General features: G+C 36.1%; 1 protein-coding gene across 1 annotated transcript in view; it reads right to left on the bottom strand.

Moving 5' to 3' along the window:
• LOC149794756 (uncharacterized) overlaps positions 1-26453 on the bottom strand; it is a 122769-nt gene that overhangs the window by 16192 nt on the left and 80124 nt on the right. The window contains exons 3-5 of the mRNA XM_089964388.1: positions 17056-17296; positions 14646-14862; positions 13195-13380 (exon numbers count right to left, since the gene is read on the bottom strand). Coding sequence (XP_089820514.1) covers positions 13195-13380; positions 14646-14862; positions 17056-17296 — 644 coding nt within the window. The remainder of the gene's footprint in view (positions 1-13194; positions 13381-14645; positions 14863-17055; positions 17297-26453) is intronic.

The following is a 26453-nucleotide window of genomic DNA, read 5'->3' as shown; positions in this document are numbered from 1 at the left end:
TATTACAGATGATGCATACTTAGTATAAACAAAACAGTAGCCCAGACTTCCTCTATGTATAACAGATGATGCATACTTAGCATAAACAAAACAGTAGCCCAGACTTCCTCTGACTATGTATTACAGATGATGCATACTTAGCATAAACAAAACAGTAGCCCAGACTTCCTCTATGTATTACACATGATGCATACTTAGTATAAACAAAACAGTAGCCCAGACTTCCTCTGACTATGTATTACAGATGATGCATACTTAGTATAAACAAAACACTAGCCCAGACTTCCTCTATGTATTACAGATGATGGATACTTAGCATAAACAAAACAGTAGCCCAGACTTCCTCTGACTATGTATTACAGATGATGCATACTTAGTATAAACAAAACAGTAGCCCAGACTTCCTCTATGTATTACAAATGATGCATACTTAGTATAAACAAAACAGTAGCCCAGACTTCCTCTGACTATGTATTACAGATGATGCATACTTAGTATAAACAAAACAGTAGTCCAGACTTCCTCTATGTATTACAGATGATGCATACTTAGTATAAACAAAACATTAGCCTAGACTTCCTCTATGTATTACAGATGATGCATACTTAGCATAAACAAAACAGTAGCCCAGATTTCCTCTGACTATGTATTACAGATGATGCATACTTAGTATAAAGAAAACAGTAGCCTAGACTTCCTCTATGTATTACAGATGATGCAAATTTAGTATAAACAAAGCAGTAGCCCAGACTTCCTCTGACTATGTATTACAGATGATGCATACTTAGTATAAACAAAACAGTAGCCTAGACTTCCTCTGTGTATTACAGATGATGCATACTTAGAATAAACAAAACAGTAGCCCAGACTTCCTCTGACTATGTATTACAGATGATGCATACTTAGTATAAACAAAACAGTAGTCTAGACACTCCTCTATGTATTACAGATGATGCATACTTAGTATAAACAAAACATTAGCCTAGACTTCCTCTATGTATTACAGATGATGCATACTTAGCATAAACAAAACAGTAGCCCAGATTTCCTCTGACTATGTATTACAGATGATGCATACTTAGTATAAAGAAAACAGTAGCAGACTTCCTCTATGTATTACAGATGATGCATACTTAGCATAAACAAAACAGTAGCCCAGACTTCCTCTGACTATGTATTACAGATGATGCATACTTAGCATAAACAAAACAGTAGCCCAGACTTCCTCTATGTATTACACATGATGCATACTTAGTATAAACAAAACAGTAGCCCAGACTTCCCCTGACTATGTATTACAGATGATGCATACTTAGTATAAACAAAACACTAGCCCAGACTTCCTCTATGTATTACAGATGATGCATACTTAGCATAAACAAAACAGTAGCCCAGACTTCCTCTGACTATGTATTACAGATGATGCATACTTAGTATACACAAAACAGTAGCCCAGACTTCCTCTGACTATGTATTACAGATGATGCATACTTAGTATAAACAAAACAGTAGCCCAGACTTCCTCTGACTATGTATTACAGATGATGCATACTTAGTATAAACAAAACAGTAGCCCAGACTTCCTCTGACTATGTATTACAGATGATGCATACTTAGTATAAACAAAACATTAGCCTAGACTTCCTCTATGTATTACAGATGATGCATACTTAGCATAAACAAAACAGTAGCCCAGATTTCCTCTGACTATGTATTACAGATGATGCATACTTAGTATAAAGAAAACAGTAGCCTAGACTTCCTCTATGTATTACAGATGATGCAAATTTAGTATAAACAAAGCAGTAGCCCAGACGTCCTCTGACTATGTATTACAGATGATGCATGCTTAGTATAAACAAAACATTAGCCTAGACTTCCTCTATGTATTACAGATGATGCATACTTAGCATAAACAAAACAGTAGCCCAGATTTCCTCTGACTATGTATTACAGATGATGCATACTTAGTATAAAGAAAACAGTAGCCTAGACTTCCTCTATGTATTACAGATGATGCAAATTTAGCATAAACAAAGCAGTAGCCCAGACTTCCTCTGACTATGTATTACAGATGATGCATACTTAGTATAAACAAAACAGTAGCCTAGACTTCCTCTGTGTATTACAGATGATGCATACTTAGAATAAACAAAACAGTAGCCCAGACTTCCTCTGACTATGTATTACAGATGATGCATACTTAGTATAAACAAAACAGTAGCCCAGACTTCCTCTGACTATGTATTACAGATGATGCATACTTAGTATAAACAAAACAGTAGCCCAGACTTCCTCTGACTATGTATTACAGATGATGCATACTTAGTAGAAACAAAACAGTAGCCCAGACTTCCTCTATGTATTACAGATGATGCATACTTAGTGTAAACAAAACATTAGCCCAGACTTCCTCTATGTATTACAGATGATGCATACTTAGCATAAACAAAACAGTAGCCCAGATTTCCTCCGACTATGTATTACAGATGATGCATACTTAGTATAAAGAAAACAGTAGCCTAGACTTCCTCTATGTATTACAGATGATGCAAATTTAGTATAAACAAAGCAGTAGCCCAGACTTCCTCTGACTATGTATTACAGATGATGCATACTTAGTATAAACAAAACAGTAGCCCCGACTTCCTCTGTGTATTACAGATGATGCATACTTAGAATAAACAAAACAGTAGCCCAGACTTCCTCTATGTATTACAGATGATGCATGCTTAGTAGAAACAAAACAGTAGCCCAGACTTCCTCTGACTATGTATTACAGATGATGCATACTTAGTATAAACAAAACAGAAGGCCCAGACTTCCTCTGACTATGTATTACAGATGATGCATACTTAAAATAAACAAAACAGTAGCCCAGACTTCCTCTATGTATTACAGATGATGCATACTTAGTATAACAAAACATTAGCCTAGACTTCCTCTATGTATTACAGATGATGCATACTTAGCATAAACAAAACAGTAGCCCAGACTTCCTCTGACTATGTATTACAGATGATGCATACTTAGTATAAACAAAACAGTAGCCGAGACTTCCTCCGACTATGTATTACAGATGATGCATACTTAGTATAAACAAAACAGTAGCCCAGACTTCCTCTATGTATTACAGATGATGCATACTTAGCATAAACAAAACAGTAGCCCAGACTTCCTCTGACTATGTATTACAGATGATGCATACTTAGTATAAACAAAACAGTAGCCCAGACTTCCTCTGACTATGTATTACAGATGATGCATACTTAGTATAAACAAACAGTAGCCCAGACTTCCTCTATGTATTACAGATGATGCATACTTAGTATAAACAAAACATTAGCCTAGACTTCCTCTATGTATTACAGATGATGCATACTTAGCATAAACAAAACAGTAGCCCAGACTTCCTCTGACTATGTATTACAGTTGATGCATACTTAGTATAAACAAAACAGTAGCCCAGACTTCCTCTGACCATGTATTACAGATGATGCATATTTAGCAGAAACAAAACAGTAGCCCAGACTTCCTCTACGTATTACAGATGATGCATACTTAGTATAAACAAAACAGTAGCCCAGACTTCCTCTGACTATGTATTACAGATGATGCATACTTAGAATAAACAAAACAGTAGCCCAGACTTCCTCTATGTATTACAGATGATGCATATTTAGTATAAACAAAACAGTAGCCCAGACTTCTTTTGTGTATTACAGATGATGCATGCTTAGTATAAACAAAACAGTAGCCCAGACTTCCTATGTGTAATACACATGATGCATACTTAGGAAAAACAAAACAAGACTCATGGTAGACTTCCATGTTCCATGTTGCTTATATAGCATTCAGATGACATTCTGATGAGACACAGAAAGCATAAATTAGTAATTCATCAAGTTACTAACTCACAAATATAAATATATTCCATGTTACTCATAATAGAAATATATTCCATGTTACTCATAATAGAAATATATTCCACATTACTCATAATATAAATATATTCCATGTTAGTCATAATATAAATATATTCCATGTTACTCATAATATAAATATATTCCCTTTTACTCATGAAGGATTCGAAAAAGTCAGTGTCAGAAAAGAAACTTAGAGACTATACTTCAGACTTTTGCATTTCAAGTATTGAGTTGACTGTTCTACTGAAATTACACAAGAAGGAAAAAGAACAAAGCATATTAGAAATGCAGCATGTTAAAACTCACCAAAACCAACTCCGTTACAAAAGGAGCAAGTGAAAAAAGTCAGAATCACACTACCTTGTAATGACCATGCTGAGGTCAACGATAGTGTGGTATGATGCAGACTTAAAAAGACAAAGTCCCTAAAGGTGACAAGATCATTCAAATTGAAAGAAATTGTAAAAAAGAATGTATTTAACCTGCAGCAGAAGGATTATTTCACACAATAAATCTAAAAGAAACATTGGACGAGTCAATCAGAACACAAATAAATCTAAAAGGAACATTGGACGAGTCAATCAGAACACAAATAAATCTAAAATGAACATTGGAAAAGTCAATCAGAACACAAATAAATCTATCAGAACACAAAAGTGATTTGGATTTTCAGAGGATAAACTGTACGATGGTATCCTGTACAGCAGCGAAAATATAAACTGGCAACACCTGGTGGTGTGAAGAGGTGGTAATAGACAGAGTTATTGCCCTTTGTTTATTAAACTAGATGATATTTTGTCTTTTAGTAAGGCTGGATTCAGGAGATAGCAGGCTAATATTCCAAACATAAAGTGATTGGGAAACATATCTGAATGAGAAAGTGTCAGGCTGCCTTATATTGGGATATATGACACAGTCTAAGTACTACATCATATAATGGATCCATGACTATATATGACACAGTCTAAGTACTACATCATATAATGGATCCATGACTATATATGACACAGTCTAAGTACTACATCATATAATGGATCCATGACTATATATGACACAGTCTAAGTACTACATCATATAATGGATCCATGACTATATATGACACAGTCTAAGTACTACATCATATAATATATCCATGACTATATATGACACAGTCTAAATACTACATCATATAATAATAATAATAATAATAATAATAATGAGGACTTTGTATAGTGCCTAATCTTTCGAAGCCCTAAGCGCTTTACAACATTAGACAACAACTACATGTATAAGATAAAAAACATATAATGATATGATTACAAAAACAAACACCACAAAATTAGAAAACATTAAAAAACATGCTGAGAATATTTAAGGTAGGAAACATTATTAGGTCTTTAAGTTTGTTCTTGCAGTTGAAATAAGTGAGTTTTGAGAGCTCTCTTGAATGTGATCACTGTGTCTTTGTGTCTAAGTTCAGTGGGCAATTCATTCCACGTTGCTGGGCCCTGGTATGCAAAAGAACGCTGTCCATATGACTTTGTTTTCATGGTGGGAATAATGAGTATACGATTGTCAGAAGAGGAGCGTAAGTATCTTGCTGGTGTGTACACATGGGTGCGGTCAGATACGTAGGTTGGACTAGTCAGACAGTGAAACGTAGCACAGAGAACAAATTTTGTGTTTGATTCTGGATCGAATGGATAGCCAGTGTAGGGTACAGAGCAGTGGGGAGGTGTGTTCTGATCATGGTACTCTAAGTATGATCCGAACAGCTGTGTTTTGAACTTTTTGAAGTTTCTGGAGCAGATATTGAGATGAACCAGACAGAATTGAGTTACAATAGTCCAGTCTTGAAAGTACTAATGAACACACAAGAGTTTTAGTGGCATCAACTGAAAGATATTCGCGAATTGAGCTGATGTGTCTCGGCTCAAGATATGCAGCCTTGCATATGTTCATAACATGTTGGTGCAATGTGAGAGTACTGTCCAGAGTAACACCTAGGTTTCATACTGATTGTGTGAATTTAATGTTGGTGTTGCTGATATTTATTGTTTGAGGTAAAGGATGTGAATGAGAAAGTCTTTGTGTTGTGGTCAGAATGGTCTCAGTTTTATCATCATTCATCTGCAGCTTGTTACATGTCATCCATGATTTCACATCAGAAACGCACCTCTCTGCACCCTGGATGGTAGCATCAACTTCATTTGGGTGGCTAGATTTGTATATTTGGGTGTCATCAGCATACAATTGGTGAGACACTGGATGATAATCTATGATACTTGAGAGCGACTGAGTGCACACAAGGAAGAGAACAGGTCCAAGAAAAGACCCCTGTGGAACACCACAACATAGGTCAACTGGGCTGGAGTGTATTCCATTTGCAGATACAATCTGTGTCCTGTTTACCAAGTAGGACTTGAACCAAAGTAAGGCTGTATCATGAATGCCAAATACATGCTGGAGACGGTGAAGTAATATATCATGGTCTATTGTGTCAAATGCTGCAGACAAATCAAGGAGGGTGAGGACTGTAATCTTTCCGCTATCCAATGCAGAGAGAATGTCATTAACTACTTTTAGAAGAGCAGTTCCAGTACTGTGGCAAGGGCGATATGGAGCTTGTACATTGCTAAAAAGACTGTTTGAATTTAGATGAGATAAAAGCTGGGATAGAACAACCTTTTCTAAGATTTTTTATGTGAATGGGAGATTAGAAACTGGGCGGTAGTTCTTTAAATCGTTATGGTCAACTGTTCGTTTCTTCAGCAGAGGCTTTACAATGGCAGTTTTGAAAAATGATGGGAAATCCCTGGATGAGAGAGAGGTATTAATAACATCAGTTAGTGAAGGCAATACTGGATCTAAGCACTCAAGCAGCAGTGATGTTGGAATTGGATCAAGTTCACATGACTTTGGTGCACTCTTCATCACAACTGTACATACAAAATCCATAGAGACAGGTTCAAGTGCTGCTAATGGTTGCCGCTCAAATTCTGTATCCCAAGTGTGTGGTGACGATGAGTCAACTGAAATTGTGGTGTCAAGCTTATCTCTAATGGTTTGTACTTTGTCACGGAAGAAATCTGCAAACATGTCTGGAAGGTTGACTGGAGAGAAGGTAGTTGGAAGTGGTGCAGATTTGTTCTTGACATTAGCTTGTTAGTAATCTGGAAGAGCTCTTTGCAGCTGGAACTTTCCATGATCTTAGTAGTGTAGTGGGCTGATTTCGCTGCATGGACTATATTTGTGATATTCTTCTTAGAGGCTTCATAGATTTGCTTATGAATAATGAGTCTGGTGGAAAGCCAAAGCCTCTCAGCTTTACAGCAGTCTCTTTTAGCAGCGCGAAGCTGGTCCCTAACACTGCTATACCATGGAGAACACTTTTGAATTGATACTCTGCACTTGGTACCTGGTGCATGTTTATCAAGCACTGAACGCAGGCAGTTATTGAGTTGTTCTGCAGTAGGAGGTAAGTAAGTTGTTAAGTTAGCTTGGATGTCGTGCATTAGTTTGGTTCTATTTATCATTGGAGGTTTCTCTTAGTAGCCGATAAAGGCGGAGGGTTAGGGACTGATATGTCAAGATGGCATATAATGCAGAGGTGATCTGATGCAAGGTCATGGGATATCAGGGAGGACCGTCGAATGTTATCATCAGGTCTATGAAGAATCCAGTCTAAAATGTGCCTGTGTTTATGGGTGGGTTGGTTAACTGACTGTTTCAGGTTGAAAACATTAATGGAATCTATGAGTTTTGATGTATTTGGGTTTCTGGGACAGTCAAAGTGAAAGTTGAAATCTCCAAGAATAACCAGGTGGCCACCTATCGAATTTCCATACTCCAGGAGATTCGGAAACTGCTCCAAAAAGATAGAGTCAGCCAGCTTGTTTTTTCTACTAGGAGGAGGGGGGTATAGGATCCATGACTATATATGACACAGTCTAAGTACTACATCATATAATGGATCCATGACTATATATGACACAAAGTACTACATCATATAATGGGATCCATCACTATATATGACACAGTCTAAGTACTACATCATATAATGGATCCATGACTATATATGACACAGTCTAAGTACTACATCATATAATGGGATCCATGACTATATATGACACAGTCTAAGTACTATATCATATAATGGATCCATGACTATATATGACACAGTCTAAGTACTACATCATATAATGGATCCATGACTACATATGACACAAAGTACTACATCATATAATGGGATCCATGACTATATATGACATAGTCTAAGTACTACATCATATAATGGATCCATAACTATATATGACACAGTCTAAGTACTACATCATATAATGGATCCATGACTATATGTGACACAGTCTAAGTACTACATCATATAATGGATCCATGACTATATATGACACAAAGTACTACATCATATAATGGGATCCATGATTATATATGACACAGTCTAAGTACTACATCATATAATGGATCCATGACTATATATGACATAGTCTAAGTACTACATCATATAATGGATCCATAACTATATATGACACAGTCTAAGTACTACATCATATAATGGATCCATGACTATATGTGACACAGTCTAAGTACTACATCATATAATGGATCCATGACTATATATGACACATAGTACTACATCATATAATGGGATCCATGACTATATATGACACAGTCTAAGTACTACATCATATAATGGGATCCATGACTATATATGACACAGTCTAAATACTACATCATATAATGGATCCATGACTATATATGACACAGTCTAAGTCCTACATCAAATAATGGATCCATGACTATATATGACACAAAGTACTACATCATATAATGGGATCCATGACTATATATGACACAAAGTACTACATCATATAATGGGATCCATGACTATATATGACATAGTCTAAGTACTACATCATATAATGGATCCATGACTATACAGTTGAACCCGGTTATGTCGCCGGCCTAGGGGTTTGCCAAAAAGCGTCGAGATAACCGATAATCGAGATAAACAAAAACCAATATGGCGGCAATATATTAACATATGCTTGAAATTTCTTTATGTACATGATGCACATTAATAAATGAGAATGTACATGCACATGTTTTTGGAGGTTTTTTTACACAACAGCATTGCCACGATTTGTTTGATGAAGCGATCGGCATGCTATAAAAATGTACATACATGTTTGCTAACAACAAAAGGCATATGTGCACCAACTAACAGCAGAGATTTACCAGTATACAATACAAACCACCGTCAATACTCGATACAAACCTTTATTATATTCTCCAACATTGCAAACACAAAGATTGCTCACAAAATCACAAAAAACGTGCGGGGTGTAGTTCGTTTTTACAAAAAGCTAACCAGTGTCAAAATTAAACTTGCGAGTCATTTCACTCTGACACAGCTCTGAAAAGTATCGTACACGTGGTTACTATCAAAAGACCGTGTTCTTGCAAAATAGGATCTCCATTCCCACGAAAGAAACTTACACGAGTCAACACCTGGCAATATTGGACCATATATATTACTGTAGCATAAGTTAACACCCAATATAGGGATTCTTTCACTCTTGAGAAATAAATAATTATTTTTAATTATGCAAAACTTGTTTATTTGTGGTTTGCTATTTCTTCTTGCGGAGTTTAAGTCTCTGTAACCGTAACTTTTATCTGTTCTATTCGCGTCTTCAGAAGTTGGCCAGTTGTAGGTATAGTACGGTAGCATGATTGACTGTCACAGCATACAGTACTCGGCCCAGATGTCAGCATAAGCAGATTATGATGTAACAATGCACTGCTAAGATGGGGTTGTCAATACAAACAAAGTGATTGGTTATGGGGATCGAGATAACCGACGTTAAGTGGCAAATTTGGCCTTCTTTTGTGCTCAAGATATTAGGGTTCGGCGACATAAAAGAATCGACATAACCGATGAGAAAATGCTAAGACAAAGAAAGAATTCGGCGGTTCCACTTCAAAAACGTCGACTTAATAGGGTTGGCGAGTTAACCGAGGTCGAGATAAGTGGGTTCGACTGTATATGACACAAAGTACTACATCATATAATGAGATCCATAACTATATATGACACAGTCTAAGTACTACATCATATAATGGATCCACGACTATATATGACACAGTCTAAGTACTACATCATATAATGGGATCCATGACTATATATGACACAGTCTAAGTACTACATTATATAATAGATCCATGACTGAAACCAAATTAAATGCTAACCACAGTGATGATCTATTTCACTGTCAAGGCTACAATAAACCATTACGTAGGGACAGAGAGATCATTAGGCCTAGACCAGTTGGTAAATGAGCCCACAAGGGTAACAGAAAAATCGCACTCTCTAATTGATCACATTTATATCAACCTACCAGACAATGTGGCTTGTGTTAATGTACCGAATGTTGGTCTTAGTGACCACTATCCTACTTTTTTGACAAGAAAGGTTAAATGCAAGGAAAATAAGAAAAATACACACAAAACGATCTCTTACGGATTGTTCAAAAATTTTAATAATGACCAATTTCTCAATGACCGATATAAAGTTACATGGAATATGATCCAAAATTTGGATGACATAGATGAAGCCATGAGAGTGTGGACTGACTTATTCATGGATGTAGTATCTAAGCATGCACCAATGAAAATACATCGAGTTAAGACTGAAATGCAACCTATTTGGCTTACGGTACTACTGAAATCCTAGATGCTATGTAAATAAGATACCAATTCAAGGTTATGGAAAACCTTGTACAATCTAAAGTATGGAGAAATAAAATAACAAGTATGATTAAAAAAGCTAAAAAATCTTATTATCAATCATTGCTTGCAAACAAAAAGAGCAACACAAACTCCATTTGGAAAGTCTTCAATGAACTCACTGGAGGAACACACAAGAAACAGACAAATACAATTCACTCACTTCTGCTAAATGACACCACAGTCACTGATGACACTGACATTGCAAATGTTTTTAATGATTTTTTCACCAACATTACCACAAAGTTAAAAGAACCAGTGATAGAAAACAACTTTAATGAACTGAAAAAGTTCTGCAGCAGCAAAATCTCTAAGGAGGTATGTTTCTCTATCCCACCAGTATCAAAAACTTTGTTAAAAAATGTCTCAGTGAACTTGATACCATTAAATCTTCTGCCTCTGCTATTGTAGATAGCATAACATTCATAATTAATTTAAGTATTGCAACTTCATCTATCCCCAAAATATGGAAAACTGCAAAAGTAACTCCTATTCACAAATCTGGTTCTAAAGATAATGCTGATAACTACCAACCAATCTCAATACTACCAAACTTGTCAAAATTAATTGAAAAACATGTCCATGACTCATTCATGTCATATTTAACCAAACACTTGCTGTTACACCCTAATCAATCAGGCTTTAGACAGAAACATTCCTGTGAGACTGCCTTGATCTCCCTAACTGATAAATGGCTTCAAGCACTTGACCAAGGTAGAATAATAGGATCTGTATTTGTAGATTTCAGGAAAGCTTTTGACATGGTGAATCATGAAATCCTTTTGAAGAAACTGAAAATCTACCAGTGTGATGAAAGAACAATTAGATGGTTTACTTCTTACTTAAGTGAGAGAACACAACATGTTTACATAAACAATGGTCTGTCTGAACCTGGAACAATTAGATATGGAGTACCACAAGGCTCAATTCTAGGTCCATTACTATTTATATTATTTATTAATGACCTACCACTTTTACTAAGAGACTCGATATCATCTACAGATCTCTATGCAGATGACACAATATTGTCAGACATCCAAAACACAAAGCATGAACTCAAAATTTCTTTACAGAATGCCCTAAACAAACTGGAAAACTGATACACATGCGATGGCATGGTGGTAAATATTGGTAAAACTAAAATATTACTTATCTCAACACGGCAAAGAAGGACAAATCTTGATAGTAATGAACTACGTCTGACATGAAAGGATACAAATTTGCAAATGGTCTGTCATGATAGACTACTTGGTGTTCTGGTAGATAATAACCTATCATGGACCGAACATATCAAACATATCAGTAAAAAAGTCAATTCAAGTTTATGGCTTCTCAGTAGGATAAGACATTTTCTCCCTGAAATGCACAGAAAACTATTTTATAACAGTTACATACAACCCTATTTAGACTATTGTAATACAGTACGGGGTAATTCAAATGATAAAAACATAGCAAAGCTGGAACATCTTCAAAAAAGAGCATTTGGGCTAATATCAATCCAGAAAGAAAGCAAGCAAAATTTTGCTGGTAGGTTAAAAATATTACCTATTAAAGACCGAATCTGTTTGAGAAAAGCCAACTTAATGTACAGGATATCTCATAATAGTGCTCCTGAATATTTACAATCACTATTCCAGTACAGGCTACCTGGTAATGCTCCCCACCTGCGATCCATGTCTACCAAACAGTATAAAATTCCCAAACCAAATAAGGAGTTATTTTAAAAAAGTTTCCAATCCTCTGGAACTCTGCTCTGGAATAGTATTCCAGTTGAGACTAGAAATGCCCACTCTATTTCCTTCTTCCAAACCCAATATATCCAGTGGCTTCAGAGATGCAGCTTAAATAAATGAATTCCTTTGTATGAGGGCCTCAAGGTAGATTAGTTTTTAGCTAATTGTGTTACCCTCTTTAAATAAGGTCATTATTATTATTATTATTATTATTACTATATATGACACAGTCTAAGTACTACATCATATAATGGATCCATGACTATATATGACACAGTCTAAGTACTACATCATATAACGGGATCCATGACTATATATAACACAGTCTAAGTACTACATCATATAATGGGATCCATGACTATATATGACACAGTCTAAGTACTACATCATATAATGGATCCATTACTATATATGACACAGTCTAAGTACTACATCATATTATGGGATCCAGGACTATATATGACACAGTCTAAGTACTACATCATATAATGGATCCATGACTATATATGACACCGTCTAAGTACTACATCATATAATGGGATCCATGACTATACCTGCCTTATAAAAGGGACCATGTTATACTGAAGTGCTTTATCAGGAATGACCATTATACTTATAATTAAACACCTCACTGTGACTTAAGAGATCGAAAAACCTTAAACCTTGCACACTACATTTTTTGCTCCATTTTAGAAGACACATCATCAGATGTGATAGGAATGGCCCAGGTATTGCCGAATCTTTTTTACCTCAACACATTTTTCAATATCAAATGTATCTGCTGTTTTACGCAGGTAGTTGGTGATGTGGCTCTCCATTTCAATGGCAACAGGGATGCAGGACTGCTCATGAGTGTCAGGACATGGGAGACTCAACAGATGGCGTACCTTCCCCTGTATCTCCACCAAATTTTGCTGAGCTGAACGAAATGCTAGCTGGAAAGATATATCAAAACCTGCTTTATAGGGCACCTCTAAGTAACTGAAAAACACTTTCATGCACTCCAAGAAAATATCTTGATAATGGTTCTTTATGTAAGGTGAACCTGCCTAACATGGACAGGGGATATTTTTTTTTTTATATAAATGACCTCCATCCACACTGCAACAGAGGGCATTGTACAAAGTGTATTATCATACTTTATAAAAGTGACAGTGTCGATAATGGGCACATGTCAAGGAACAAAACATCAGGTCTCCCTCATGTGACTGTGTCTCCCTCACATGAATGTCTCCCTTGTGCAATCTGGTTTCCTTTTCTTGTTTCCTGATCATATTCCATTTAGTTTTCTCTCTTTAATGTGTTTGAAATATATATTGACAAGCATCTGCATTCTAAAAAATGAGGATAAAATAAAGGAAATCTTTGCAAATAAAAATTCACTGAAATCTACAGCAGTTTCAGTAAAGTGCTATAGAAATTATTTAAGGGAAAGTGGAAATGAGACAAAACATGTTGTGGAATGGTTTTGTGTATTGAAATAAAAGTTTTTCTTCATTTTTCTACCTCAGCTGTTTTTTTACATACCATGAAATTTGATGTCGACTGTTTTTGTAAGACTACTAAGCTACAGCGTGGCTGCTCATCCAGACAAAAAACTTGGATCTCACTTGTTCTCATATACAATGGATTTAAATCTCAGCAGTTCTTCTAAGCGGTAAATTTATATCTCAGCTTTTCTTATCTCAGCTGTTTTTATAGACAATAAACTAACATTTTCAGGACCATGTGAATATTGTTTAACTGAATTACATTTTCATTATGATATCATTTCCTAAACTGAGATCTTCCATTAAACATGATCATTTTCAAATTAGATTTTTGATAAAAGAATTTTCTTACTTTTCTCTTCTTAATGTATTTATTATAAGCTGGAATGATTTAATTCCTGAATCTAAGATATTTTATCAAATTTTTCCTGCAATCAAACTCTAATTTGTAGGTCTATCGCAGACAAAAATGAAAGTTTCATATTTTTCTTAATCAAAGATAATAAAGTTGTATATAATAACATCTCACTGGAAAGTCATGGAAAGAGTTCTTCCTAATGATAGTCCATAGAACAATCACAAAAACATACTGGCAAATAAATACAAGTAGCATATCGTATTTAATTAAGTCGGAGACCACTTCATTCAAGTATCTCAGGTATATCATATGACACATTTTGTGCATGGTAAAATTTAGAATTGTACTTTACCACAATAACAGAGAAGAGAATTTTTTCCTTCAGGGCCTGAAGATCTGCAAACTGCTCCAAGGCATCCAGAGAGTCTAACGCCTCAACACGTGCTTCACTGTATAGGTTCCCAAACTGTCGTATTAGTTCAGTAGGGCGGATTGTCCCAAGATTCAGGTCTTCAAATTGACCATTCATCCCAATTAGGCTGAATTGTGCATGCACCTGTCCTGACAACCTGCATGAAAAATTGGCAAAAACCATAGATATGTCACTGACAGGAAGTGCTGCATTCACTTCTCAATACTAGTAAATAATGGCAGTACATAAAGACAATTACCAGTAACCTTAATGGCAGTACATAAAGACAATTACCAGTAACCTTAATGGCAGTACATAAAGACAATTACCAGTAACCTTAATGGCAGTACATCAAGACAATTACCAGTAACCTTAATGGCAGTACATCAAGACAGTTACCAGTAACCTTAATGGCAGTACATCACGACAGTTACTGGTAACCTTAATGGCAGTACATCAAGACAGTTACCAGTAACCTTAATGGCAGTACATCAAGACAGTTACCAGTAACCTTAATGGCAGTACATCAAGACAATTACCAGTAACCTTAATGGCAGAACATCAAGACAGTTACTGGCAACCTTAATGGCAGTACATCAAGACAGTTACCAGTAACCTTAATGGCAGTACATCAAGACAATTACCAGTAACCTTAATGGCAGTACATCAAGACAGTTACCAGTAACCTTAATGGCAGTACATCAAGACATTTACTAGTAACCTTAATGGCAGTACATCAAGACAGTTACCAGTAACCTTAATGGCAGAACATCAAGACAGTTACCAGTAACCTTAATGGCAGTACATCAAGACAGTTACCAGTAACCTTAATGGCAGTACATCAAGACATTTACTAGTAACCTTAATGGCAGTACATCAAGACAGTTACTGGTAACCTTAATGGCAGTACATCAAGACAGTTACTGGCAACCATAATGGCAGTACATCAAGACAGTTACTAGTAACCTTAATGGCAGTACATCAAGACAGTTACCAGTAACCTTAATGGCAGTACATCAAGACATTTACTAGTAACCTTAATGGCAGTACATCAAGACAGTTACCAGTAACCTTAATGGCAGTACATCAAGACAGTTATTGGTAACCTTAATGGCAGTACATCAAGACAGTTACCAGTAACCTTAATGGCTTATTTAGCTCTCTACTCAGGCAATGATCAACAATAGATGTGACACAACCAACCACAGGTGGGCAACTGCCAAACATACGGATAACATTAAGCTATAGAAGTGCCACTTCTAACCAGACACCATCAGATATAGAGAGAAGCCATTTCAAGACTTTGAGGCCCCTAGGCCCTGATTTTTCAAATTTGAAAATGAACTGAAAGCCAAATGAAGTCCATATAATTTACTAAATAAAGATTTAAATGACAACTAAGTACACAATGAGATTATTTATGAGATGTAAATGTAAGTGGTACAAACTGAGGCTATTTAGGGGTAAAGGCCTGGGCAATATGCCCCCTCACCCTCCCGACTGGTTTGCTTCTAACAATGTATGGGTAAATGCCAATCACAGTAGGGCAATTACCAACAATACATGTATGGATAAATACCCAATAAAGAATGGCAACCATTCACCATATGCAGACGATCATCAGCCATAGGTCAGCAACCATCAACCATAGATGGGAAACCATCCCCCATGGATGGTGACCATCAAACAAAGACGGACAACTATCAATCAGGCTATCTGCAACATTAGATGTGCTACCTCCTACAATCAATCACCAATCGGAGATGGCAACTGAAACCATCAGATGGATACATACCATCGACTGGTAGGCAACCAGTCACCATGGATGGGCAATCAACTAATTCTGAAGGGCACACCTTTAGCTAAGGCTTGCATATGACAACACGGGACAATGAACCAGGGATCAAAAAAAATACAGACTAACAACTTAAAATAGTTTAGCCAAAGTTCTGTCTGGGCTTACATGTGTTGGTTAAAAGAACTAATAAACAAGAAATAAAACATTCCTGAGGCCTAAAATGAATGTTTAAAGAAAATGATCAACTAGTTTTTCAACTTGTATCACAAAGGTCAGTCTCCACTCTATGTTCCAGGATAGCTGCCACAAAAAAGCTCCATCAACATTTTAAAGTATTTGTAAACATTTAAACATCATATAAAAAGGTTATTTTCAGTTAAACATTTAGCAGGCAGCATCAATGATTTTGGTCATTCTAAAATGTGTCTGTGTGAACTTAAAATAATCAGAGTGTTGCAGTGGTTTATTTACTCCTAAGTCACAAAGGCATGTCTCATGTGAGGTGCTAAACTGTAAACTGGGTACTGATAAACATTACTGTTGACTACCAACCTGTCAAGAAGCATTTTTTCCCTCTCCTGGAGATGTTTAATCATCTCCTGACTTTTCTCAAGCTCCGCCCTCAAATTCTCTACTTCCTGCTCAAGGCTGCTAAGCTCTGCCTCTGAGGACTTCTGATTGGCTGTAACAGTGTTGGTTGCCATGGGGTGAGGAATCAGTGTAGCATGTCCATGCGGAATGGTCTTCTCTGGAAACATCAGAAATGGACCACTTATCACAGATGGGCGAGTTCCTGTAATGGTGAAAAATTTGAATCATTTACAGAATCATAATTAAATAACACATACAATAACAAGTTTGCTGAAATACCAAAGTTTTAATTATGATTAAATCTGATTAGTTATGATATCATTTCAATGTATGCCAAGTCCATATTTAATTAAAATCAACACCCCAGACACTTAATGGAGTATATATATATATATATATATATATATATATATATATATATATATATATATATATATATATGAGATGTTTCTAATCATATTGTTATTTAAGTTCATGCCTGAATCCAGCACAATAAGATTCAGTCTCAACTATATCATATTAAGCAAAGTATTGAGATTCTGCAGATTTGATGCTTCGTGTAATGTGAGATTCTGCTGTTTGGATATTTCAAGTAGTGAGAGTTTCTGCTGTTTGGATATATCTAGCAGTGAGATATTCTGCTGTTTTTATGTTTCACTTAGTGGAAGATTCTGCAGGTTGATCTTTCAAGAAGTGAGAGATTCTGACATTTTGATCATTCAAGTAGTTAGGGATCTTGCTGTTTTGATATTTGAAGTAGTGAGATATTCAGCAGTTTGGATATTTCAAGTAGTTAGAGATTCACTAGTTCGGATATTTTAACAGTGAGAGGCTCTGCAGTTTGGATATTTCAAGTAGTTAGAGATTCAGCAGTTTGGATATTTCAAGTAGTTAGAGATTCACCAGTTTGAATATTTTAATTGTGAGAGGCTCTTCAGTTTGGATATTTCAAGTAGTTAGAGATTCTTCATTTTGGATATTTCAAGTAGTTAGAGATTCTGCAGTTTGGATATTTCAAGTAGTTAGAGATTCTGCAGTTTGGATATTTCAAGTAGTTAGAGATTCTGCAGTTTGGATATTTCAAGTAGTGAGAGATTCTTCATTTTGGATATTTCAAGTAGTGAGAGATTCTTCAGTTTGGATATTTCAAGTAGTGAGAGATTCTTCATTTTGGATATTTCAAGTAGTTAGAGATTCTGCAGTTTGGATATTTCAAGTAGTTAGAGATTCTTCAGTTTGGATATTTCAAGTAGTGAGAGATTCTTCAGTTTGGATATTTCAAGTAGTGAGAGATTCTTCATTTTGGATATTTCAAGTAGTGAGAGATTCTTCAGTTTGGATATTTCAAGTAGTTAGAGATTCTGCAGTTTGGATATTTCAAGTAGTTAGAGATTCTGCAGTTTGGATATTTCAAGTAGTTAGAGATTCTTCAGTTTGGATATTTCAAGTAGTGAGAGATTCTTCATTTTGGATATTTCAAGTAGTTAGAGATTCTGCAGTTTGGATATTTCAAGTAGTTAGAGATTCTGCAGTTTGGATATTTCAAGTAGTTAGAGATTCTGCAGTTTGGATATTTCAAGTAGTGAGAGATTCTTCATTTTGGATATTTCAAGTAGTGAGAGATTCTTCAGTTTGGATATTTCAAGTAGTGAGAGATTCTTCATTTTGGATATTTCAAGTAGTTAGAGATTCTGCAGTTTGGATATTTCAAGTAGTGAGAGATTCTTCAGTTTGGATATTTCAAGTAGTGAGAGATTCTTCAGTTTGGATATTTCAAGTAGTTAGAGATTCTTCATTTTGGATATTTCAAGTAGTGACAGATTCTTCAGTTTGGATATTTCAAGTAGTTAGAGATTCTTCAGTTTGGATATTTCAAGTAGTGAGAGATTCTTCAGTTTGGATATTTCAAGTAGTTAGAGATTCTTCATTTTGGATATTTCAAGTAGTGAGAGATTCTTCAGTTTGGATATTTCAAGTAGTGAGAGATTCTGCAGTTTGGATATTTCAAGTAGTTAAATATTCTGCAGTTCAGATATTTTAATAGTGAGAGACTGCAGTTTTGGTGTTTCATGTAAGAAAAAAGTCTGCAGGTTTCATCTAAGCATATTATCAGTTTTCAGCAGAGGTTGACTGTGCCCCAAACTAGATATATGTACAAAGAAATATTGGTTCTGAGGCTGTCTTTAACCCATGCTACATTAATGTGAAAATAACATCACAGATGCTGACTGTAGCCAAACTACATAGTATGCAATATCATCACAGATGTTAACTGCAGTCCAAACTACCAACTTTGCAATATCAGCACAAAGGTTGACACCAGTCCAAACTACATACTATGCAATATCAGCACAGAGCCGGACTGGATCACAAACAACATACTATAAAATGTCAGCATAGAAGTTGACTGTATTACAAACTAAATAATAGCACAGAGGGTGATTGCATTACAAACTACATACTATGAAATACTAGCACAGACGCTGACCGCGTTACAAACTACATACTATGAAATACCAATGCAGACGTTGACCATAGTATAACTAAATAACAGCGCTGAGGCTGACTGCACTGCAAACTAAATAACAGCAGAGGTTGTCTGTGGTACTAATATTAGTACCCCATACTCCTACCTCGTGGACGGGTAAACAAGTTGAGGCTTCGATATCGTAGCTAAGGTTGTCTTTAGTTCCGACTACATACCATAAAATACCAGCACAGATGGTGACTGCATTGTAAACTAAATAAGACCACAGAGTCTGGCTACAGTTCCAACTACATAACACAAATAATAGCAAAGATATTGACTGCAGTCCCAACCATACTCAGAAAATCTTAATAGTTCAATGTACAGGACAGCAGATTTGAAATGATATCCTAATTTTACATGTTCTTTAATAGGCACTTCTAATTTAATGTTGTCAAAATGAATGTTAACTGACCACACACACAAGTCAATAATACATACTAATAGAATAATGACTCCTGATTAATAAATACTCTATCTACCTTGTGTTGCCTATGTCTCATCCCTTCCGCTGCTGTAGCGTAAATGTCTCGTTTACACTAGTCATTAGCGGTAACATGTACCAGCAGTGGGAGAAAAACATCGTTGAGCCTTATTTGTACCGTAGATATTCCATTACAAGTTCGGCATATTCGCTGTTTATATTATGTATGACCTCAGGCATACAGTTTACAAATTTGCTGTCTCTGATGAGAACACATTATTATTATTATTATTTCACACATAAGGTCAGCGTCAATTATGACCCTTTTCAACCATAGAACAGCAAATCTCTTGTACAAAGGTAAACCCAGATCTTTCTTTGTTTTTTTTTTAAATCACAAATCTGGAAATCTAGCGGGACTGTAACAGTTGTCTCGCTGCTCTCGGTAAGATGCCAAACACAGAACAGAAATTCAACGAAAAATTGCGTGCAATTTCATTTTTGGGGTTGGGGGATGGTATTGTTTAGAAAAAAAGAATGCCCCTCAACAGCATAAAATAAAATGTTATGACTCCGATTTATAGCACAAAAAAAACCCCTTCACTAAACAAGCTATTAATTCGAATCAAAATCCAATCACCCCCCCCCCATCAATGATCAGTCTCTGAGATCATTTACTTTTTAGCTTATATCACGATATTATAGAGATAGTTTTACAGAGGATTCTTTGTTTTATAATAAAGCTGAGGAAGAATATTTTTTCAAGCTATTTGAAAGCTATACATTTATCCCCATCCACGAAAATTGAATGGTCGGTCCCTAACTGATTAGCTTGAGGCAGCTGTTGCAGACTCTACTTGAAACCTTTTTTTCTGCTAGTAAATGACAACATGGCATTATATTTTTAAAGTTAATATTTCTAATGTAGTCAGCTTTACAGTTCACTTTCATGAAGAATATATAGCGGTGAAATGATGACTGGAAGGTCCCAAATTTATAATCTATAAGAACACTTGCCGCTTCTAATCACGATATCCAATGTTCAGAATATGACGAATTTAATGACCTGTTGTGTGTGTGTGTGGGGGGGGGGGTCAATAAAATTTGGTTGCTGTGATCCTGTCTATATGTATAAGTGTACAAATTGGCATTCATGTCATCATGCAATGTTGGACAATTTTTTCTAAGGCATTTTTATGTCAGTGGCAAAACCATTGTACCTTGAAAGGTATCTGCAACATTATTTTTTTTTTTAAACAATCTAATTCCAGGTACGCAGGGCTTGTGGGTGGGGATGGTGCAACAGGGAAGGGGGAAGCATCCTACTTTTGATCTGGATTTTAAGTTGTCTACGTCTGTGTGAGGGTCTCCTGCAGACCACAAAATTCCAGCAGTAATTGGGCTTGGTGTAATTCGATACACTGTTATCAGATACCTAAAACAAGAGCTGGCTCTTTAGCAATTCCCTTAGGCTTTCATATGCATGTACATGCTGTGGTTAATTGTTTTTTTTTTTTTTTTTTTCAATTAATGTATATACTCGCGTATATTTCGGATCCAACGGCAAAATGCATAGACCCAAATCAACCGTCGCATAATACTCTGACGGATCTGGGTCAAAGCAGTTTGTAAGGACAGCGGCATTGGATATATGTAGTTTGTTACGATTACTTAGTAGACCTTGATCTACTGGTGCATTACACACTGCCAGATCAGAGTCTATTTTGCTTCCTGTTTGATCCAATTTGTATGTGAATATATGCGGTATGTTTGATTACTGAACAGGAAAATGAGAGAGAGAGAGAGAGAGAGAGAGAGAGAAACCATTATTATCCTTACCTACTACTACTACTATAATGTAAAAGTATTGCTTGAACGTTTTCATACCTTTCAATTTTTATATACCATTAATCAACAGAAACAAACTTACGCTGTTTACTGTATCGATGTTAATCATTAAGTTACTCTTGTATACATAAGGACTTTTCATTCTTACTAAGCTGCTGCAAAACTTAAATTATTGTAATACTGTACAATTAATAATTAGTTCACAGATCACAAAACATGACGGAGCATAAGGTAGTCTGAAACATTACAGAACATTTGCTGTGCTTTATTTGCATATGCAAATGCGGTATGTAAGGATGTAATTTTGTAATTTGTGCACTCGATATATGCCATGCACATATCATAATTATCAATAAAAGATGTCACCCATCCCTGCCTCCCAGTAAATACTGATTGCTTCCTGAAATGGTCCAACATAAATTTCAACAACTTTTAGAATAATGCCCTTATAAAATGTGTATTTCTGTAGTTCAGGGTCATTAAATTTGTGTTATGTTTATCTGGTATTTAACTAGATTTTTAAAAACTGAAAGTACGTGGATTGATGAAGTGCTGCCGTGTTTGACATAATAACAATACCGTGCGTGGACAAGATTATTATTTGTATAGATTTTGTGAAGTTGAAAAGTTCATCATTTTAATCACGTGTACGATATCATACAAGATCCAATCCTATTATCTTATACATCCAAGAGATACAGTCCTATTACCTATATATCCAAGAGATTCAGTCCTATTACCTATATATCCAAGAGATACAGTCATGATACCTATATATCCAAAAGATACAATCATATTACCTATATATCCAAGAGATACAGTCCTAATACCTATATATCCAAGAGATACAGTCCTATTACCTATATATCCAAGAGATACAGTCATATTACCTATATATCCAAGAGATACAGTCATATTACCTATATATCCAAGAGATACAGTCATATTACCTATATATCCAAGAGATAGTCCTATTACATATATATCCAAGAGATAGTCCTATTACATACACATCCAAGAGATACAGTCCTGTTAGCTATATATCTAAGAGATACAGTCCTATAACATATATATCCAAGAGATACAGTCCTATTACCTATACATCCAAGAGATACAATCATATTACCTATATATCCAAGAGATAGTCATAATACCTATATATCCAAGAGATACAGTCCTATTACCTATACATCCAAGAGATACAGTCCTGTTAGCTATATATCCAAGAGATACAGTCCTATAACCGATACATCCAAGAGATACAGTCCTATAACCTATATGTCCAAGAGATATAGTCCTATAACCTATATATCCAAGAGATATAGTCCTATAACCTATATATCCAAGAGATATAGTCCTATAACCTGTATGTCCAAGAGATATAGTCCTATAACCTATATGTCCAAGAGATAGTCCTATTACCTATATATCCAAGAGATAGTCCTATTACCTATATGTCCAAGAGATAGTCCTATTACCGATACATCCAAGAGATACAGTCCTATAACCTATATATCCAAGAGATACAGTCCTATAACATATATCACCAAGAGATACAGTCCTATTACCTATCAAGGAAGTTTTCCCTTCTAAAGGTACATAAGATAGTTTTCAAATGACGTTATTAGCCGCCATATTTGTGGTCAGCTGGCAGATTTACTGTTGACGTTATATGGTGTTTGGAAGTTGAAATAAATTCATTGAAAGTAGTAAGGTGGGCCACTTTAGCGACAATGGGAATAAGCATTAAAAACACCCCTGGGCCACTTTGGCGACAATGGGAAATTTAACATTACGAAAACCCAAGGGCCACTTTAGCGACAAGGGGAAATTAACATGGGGAATAGAGTTTGGGTCTGTTGAGCGACAAGGGAAATTAACATGGGGAATAAATCGTGGGTCTGTTGAGCGACAAGGGAAATTTAACATGGGAGAAAAAAAGCAATTCTAGGGACAAGGGGAATTGAACATGGAATTTTTTTTGTTTTTTTTTTTAAAAAAATAAAAAAAATAAAAAAAGGGGTAGGCAATTGAAAGTCGATCTCTTTTCAAGAAATGTGGGTGGCCCTGAAAAGGGCCTTTGGGTTTCTTCTTCTAACTCATCCACTTCTTCCACCATCCCCTTATGTTTCCCAAAATTCCTTTCTTCTTCCTTCTTCTTCTCCTCCTATGTTATCCAGTTAAGATGGCCCATCTCTCTAAATTTCTGTTGGATCTTCATCCAGTTGTTATTTAATCTTTCAAACTCTAATTTCTTCTTCTTATTCTCTTCTTCCTTTCTCTCTTTGCTCCATTTTTCTTTTATCTTCATCACTTCTACTTTCATTACCTCTCTAATTAGTTATTCTGCTTTTATCAACTGGTTACAACCCCACTTTACGTACCACCAGTCAGTCCAATGAAAGCTATTTTCTAGGAAGCTCCTGACTTCTATGATATGATCCAAGGCTTCCTTTAAAGTACCTACTCTCACGTAAGGTGGGTCAATGAATCCTCTGATTCTTTCTACTTCTTCCTCAATCATTCCCCCTATTTGATCTTTTGCTACTCCAAGACTCTTCACATTGTTCAGGCTACCTTCAAATCTTCCTTCCTTATTCAATCTTTCTACTACATAAGTCCCATCCATGATCCAAAAATAGCTGTGTCTCAAATCGTTAAATAATTTTGTCACCTCCATCTTCTTTGTTTATTCCTTAGAATGGTGCGAACGACTAATACTGTGGGTTCTTATATTGAAAGCGCGGACGTGATGGAAAACATCCCCCTAAAACAAAATTGATATTACCTAGATTATAACCAAACAACGCGCGGACGTGAAGGAAAACATCCCCTACTTTTCTCATTTCATATGATCTACTATCCACATACGTGAAACAGCAATAAACAAACCCCGAATCTACTATCCACACACGCAAAGCATTAAAATGAAACCCTAATCTACTATTCACACAAAACAACTTAAGCTCTTACATAACCCAATAATCTACTATCCACACAAACGTACGTGAGCGCTTACACACACACACACACACACACACACACACACACAAAAGACACAAAGTCACACAAATAAAAAGAGCCAGTGTTTATATTCACACTACTCAAATCGATTACTATTTCTTTTCTAAAGGTTTGGGTAGCCCTGAAAAGGGCTGTTTGTTTTTGAACTCCAGTGACACCTGGTTAATGATGGAACCTTCCAGGCCTGGCACCACACACACATCTTCTTCCCCAGTCTCTTTTCACTCTTTTATGGGGGAGAGCAGAGGCGGGATAAGTGGCTTCAGAACCCCAATCTTCTGTCTCTGGGATTCTGAAATTTCCTCTCTCCTTTTCTTCCTCTTCTTTGTTTCTTCTCTCCTCCTCTTTCATCCTTCCCTCTTCTACGATGGCCTCTGCAGCCAGCTCATTCACTATACGCCTGGCATATTCCAGGTGTACATGAAGTTCAAGCAGTTTAGCTAGTCTGGTGTTCATTCTGGTGGTGTTGATCAATCAACAAGGGCAGCTAGACTGCGAACGATTTTTAATTTATACTGAAAGCGCGGACGTGATGGAAAACATCCCCTAAAACAAAATTGATCTTACCTAGATCATAACCAAACAACGCGCGGACCTAAAAGAAACACTCACACACTTTTTATACTACCCATCACCATTCTAAAAAATTTTATTAAACCAATAATGTACTATCCACATACGCAAAGCAATCCAATCAAACCCCAAATCTACTCTCCCCACACCTCAAACAGCAAAAAACATCATCATAATCTACTATCCACACAAACGTACGTGAGCACTTACAAACACACAATCATATACACAAACACATACACTCACACTATAAAAAAAGAGTCAGTGTTTATATTCACACTACTCTACCTACACACATTGGCAAATGGATTACTATTTCTTTTCTAGAGTATTGGGTAGCCCTGAAAAGGGCTGTTTTTTTGTTTGCTATGGCAATCAGTTAGTTTCTAAGAATGCGATGTCCTCTGACGATAGACTTTCTGACGATAGGTCTGCTTCTTCGGAAAGAGAAGAAGAACTCTTTGGTGTCGATACGACAATCGACAAAGCCTGTCTCAGGTTCAGGTTGCTGCTGCTGTTGCTGCTCTCTCTGCTGTTTCTCAAGTCTGTACTTCTCTGTCCATTCTTCTTTCTCCCTGTTCACTTCTTCTCTGAAGAGCTCTTCTATCAGGTCTTCAGTGACTTTTAGCATTCTCACATTCTCTATCTCTTCTGGCTTCGGTATCAGACTGTGTCTGACCCTATGCAAATTCACGTAGACTTCGTTTAGCTTAGCTAGTTTGGAGCACATCTTCGTAGGAGGATGAGTCGACAATGGATGGTTAGACTGGAGGCTACCCCGGCTTTATAGTCAAAGCGCGGACGTGAAGGAAAACATCCCTCCACGGTTTTCGAGCCGGAACGTTCAATGAGTGCCATGAGAGGGATAGTAATAAGTCAAAGAGCATGAATCAAAATTCTTATAGCCAAACAAAAGACCAAAGCATTTTTCAAAACACAACATTTTTTTCATTCAAAATCTCT

The sequence above is a fragment of the Sinohyriopsis cumingii genome, chromosome 7, assembly GCF_028554795.1.
Source record: "Sinohyriopsis cumingii isolate HCF-2022 chromosome 7, ASM2855479v2, whole genome shotgun sequence".
NCBI classification, from domain to species: domain Eukaryota; kingdom Metazoa; phylum Mollusca; class Bivalvia; order Unionida; family Unionidae; genus Sinohyriopsis; species Sinohyriopsis cumingii.
Note: the sequence above shows the minus strand (reverse complement) of the source record. Positions and strands in the feature narration are given on the sequence as shown.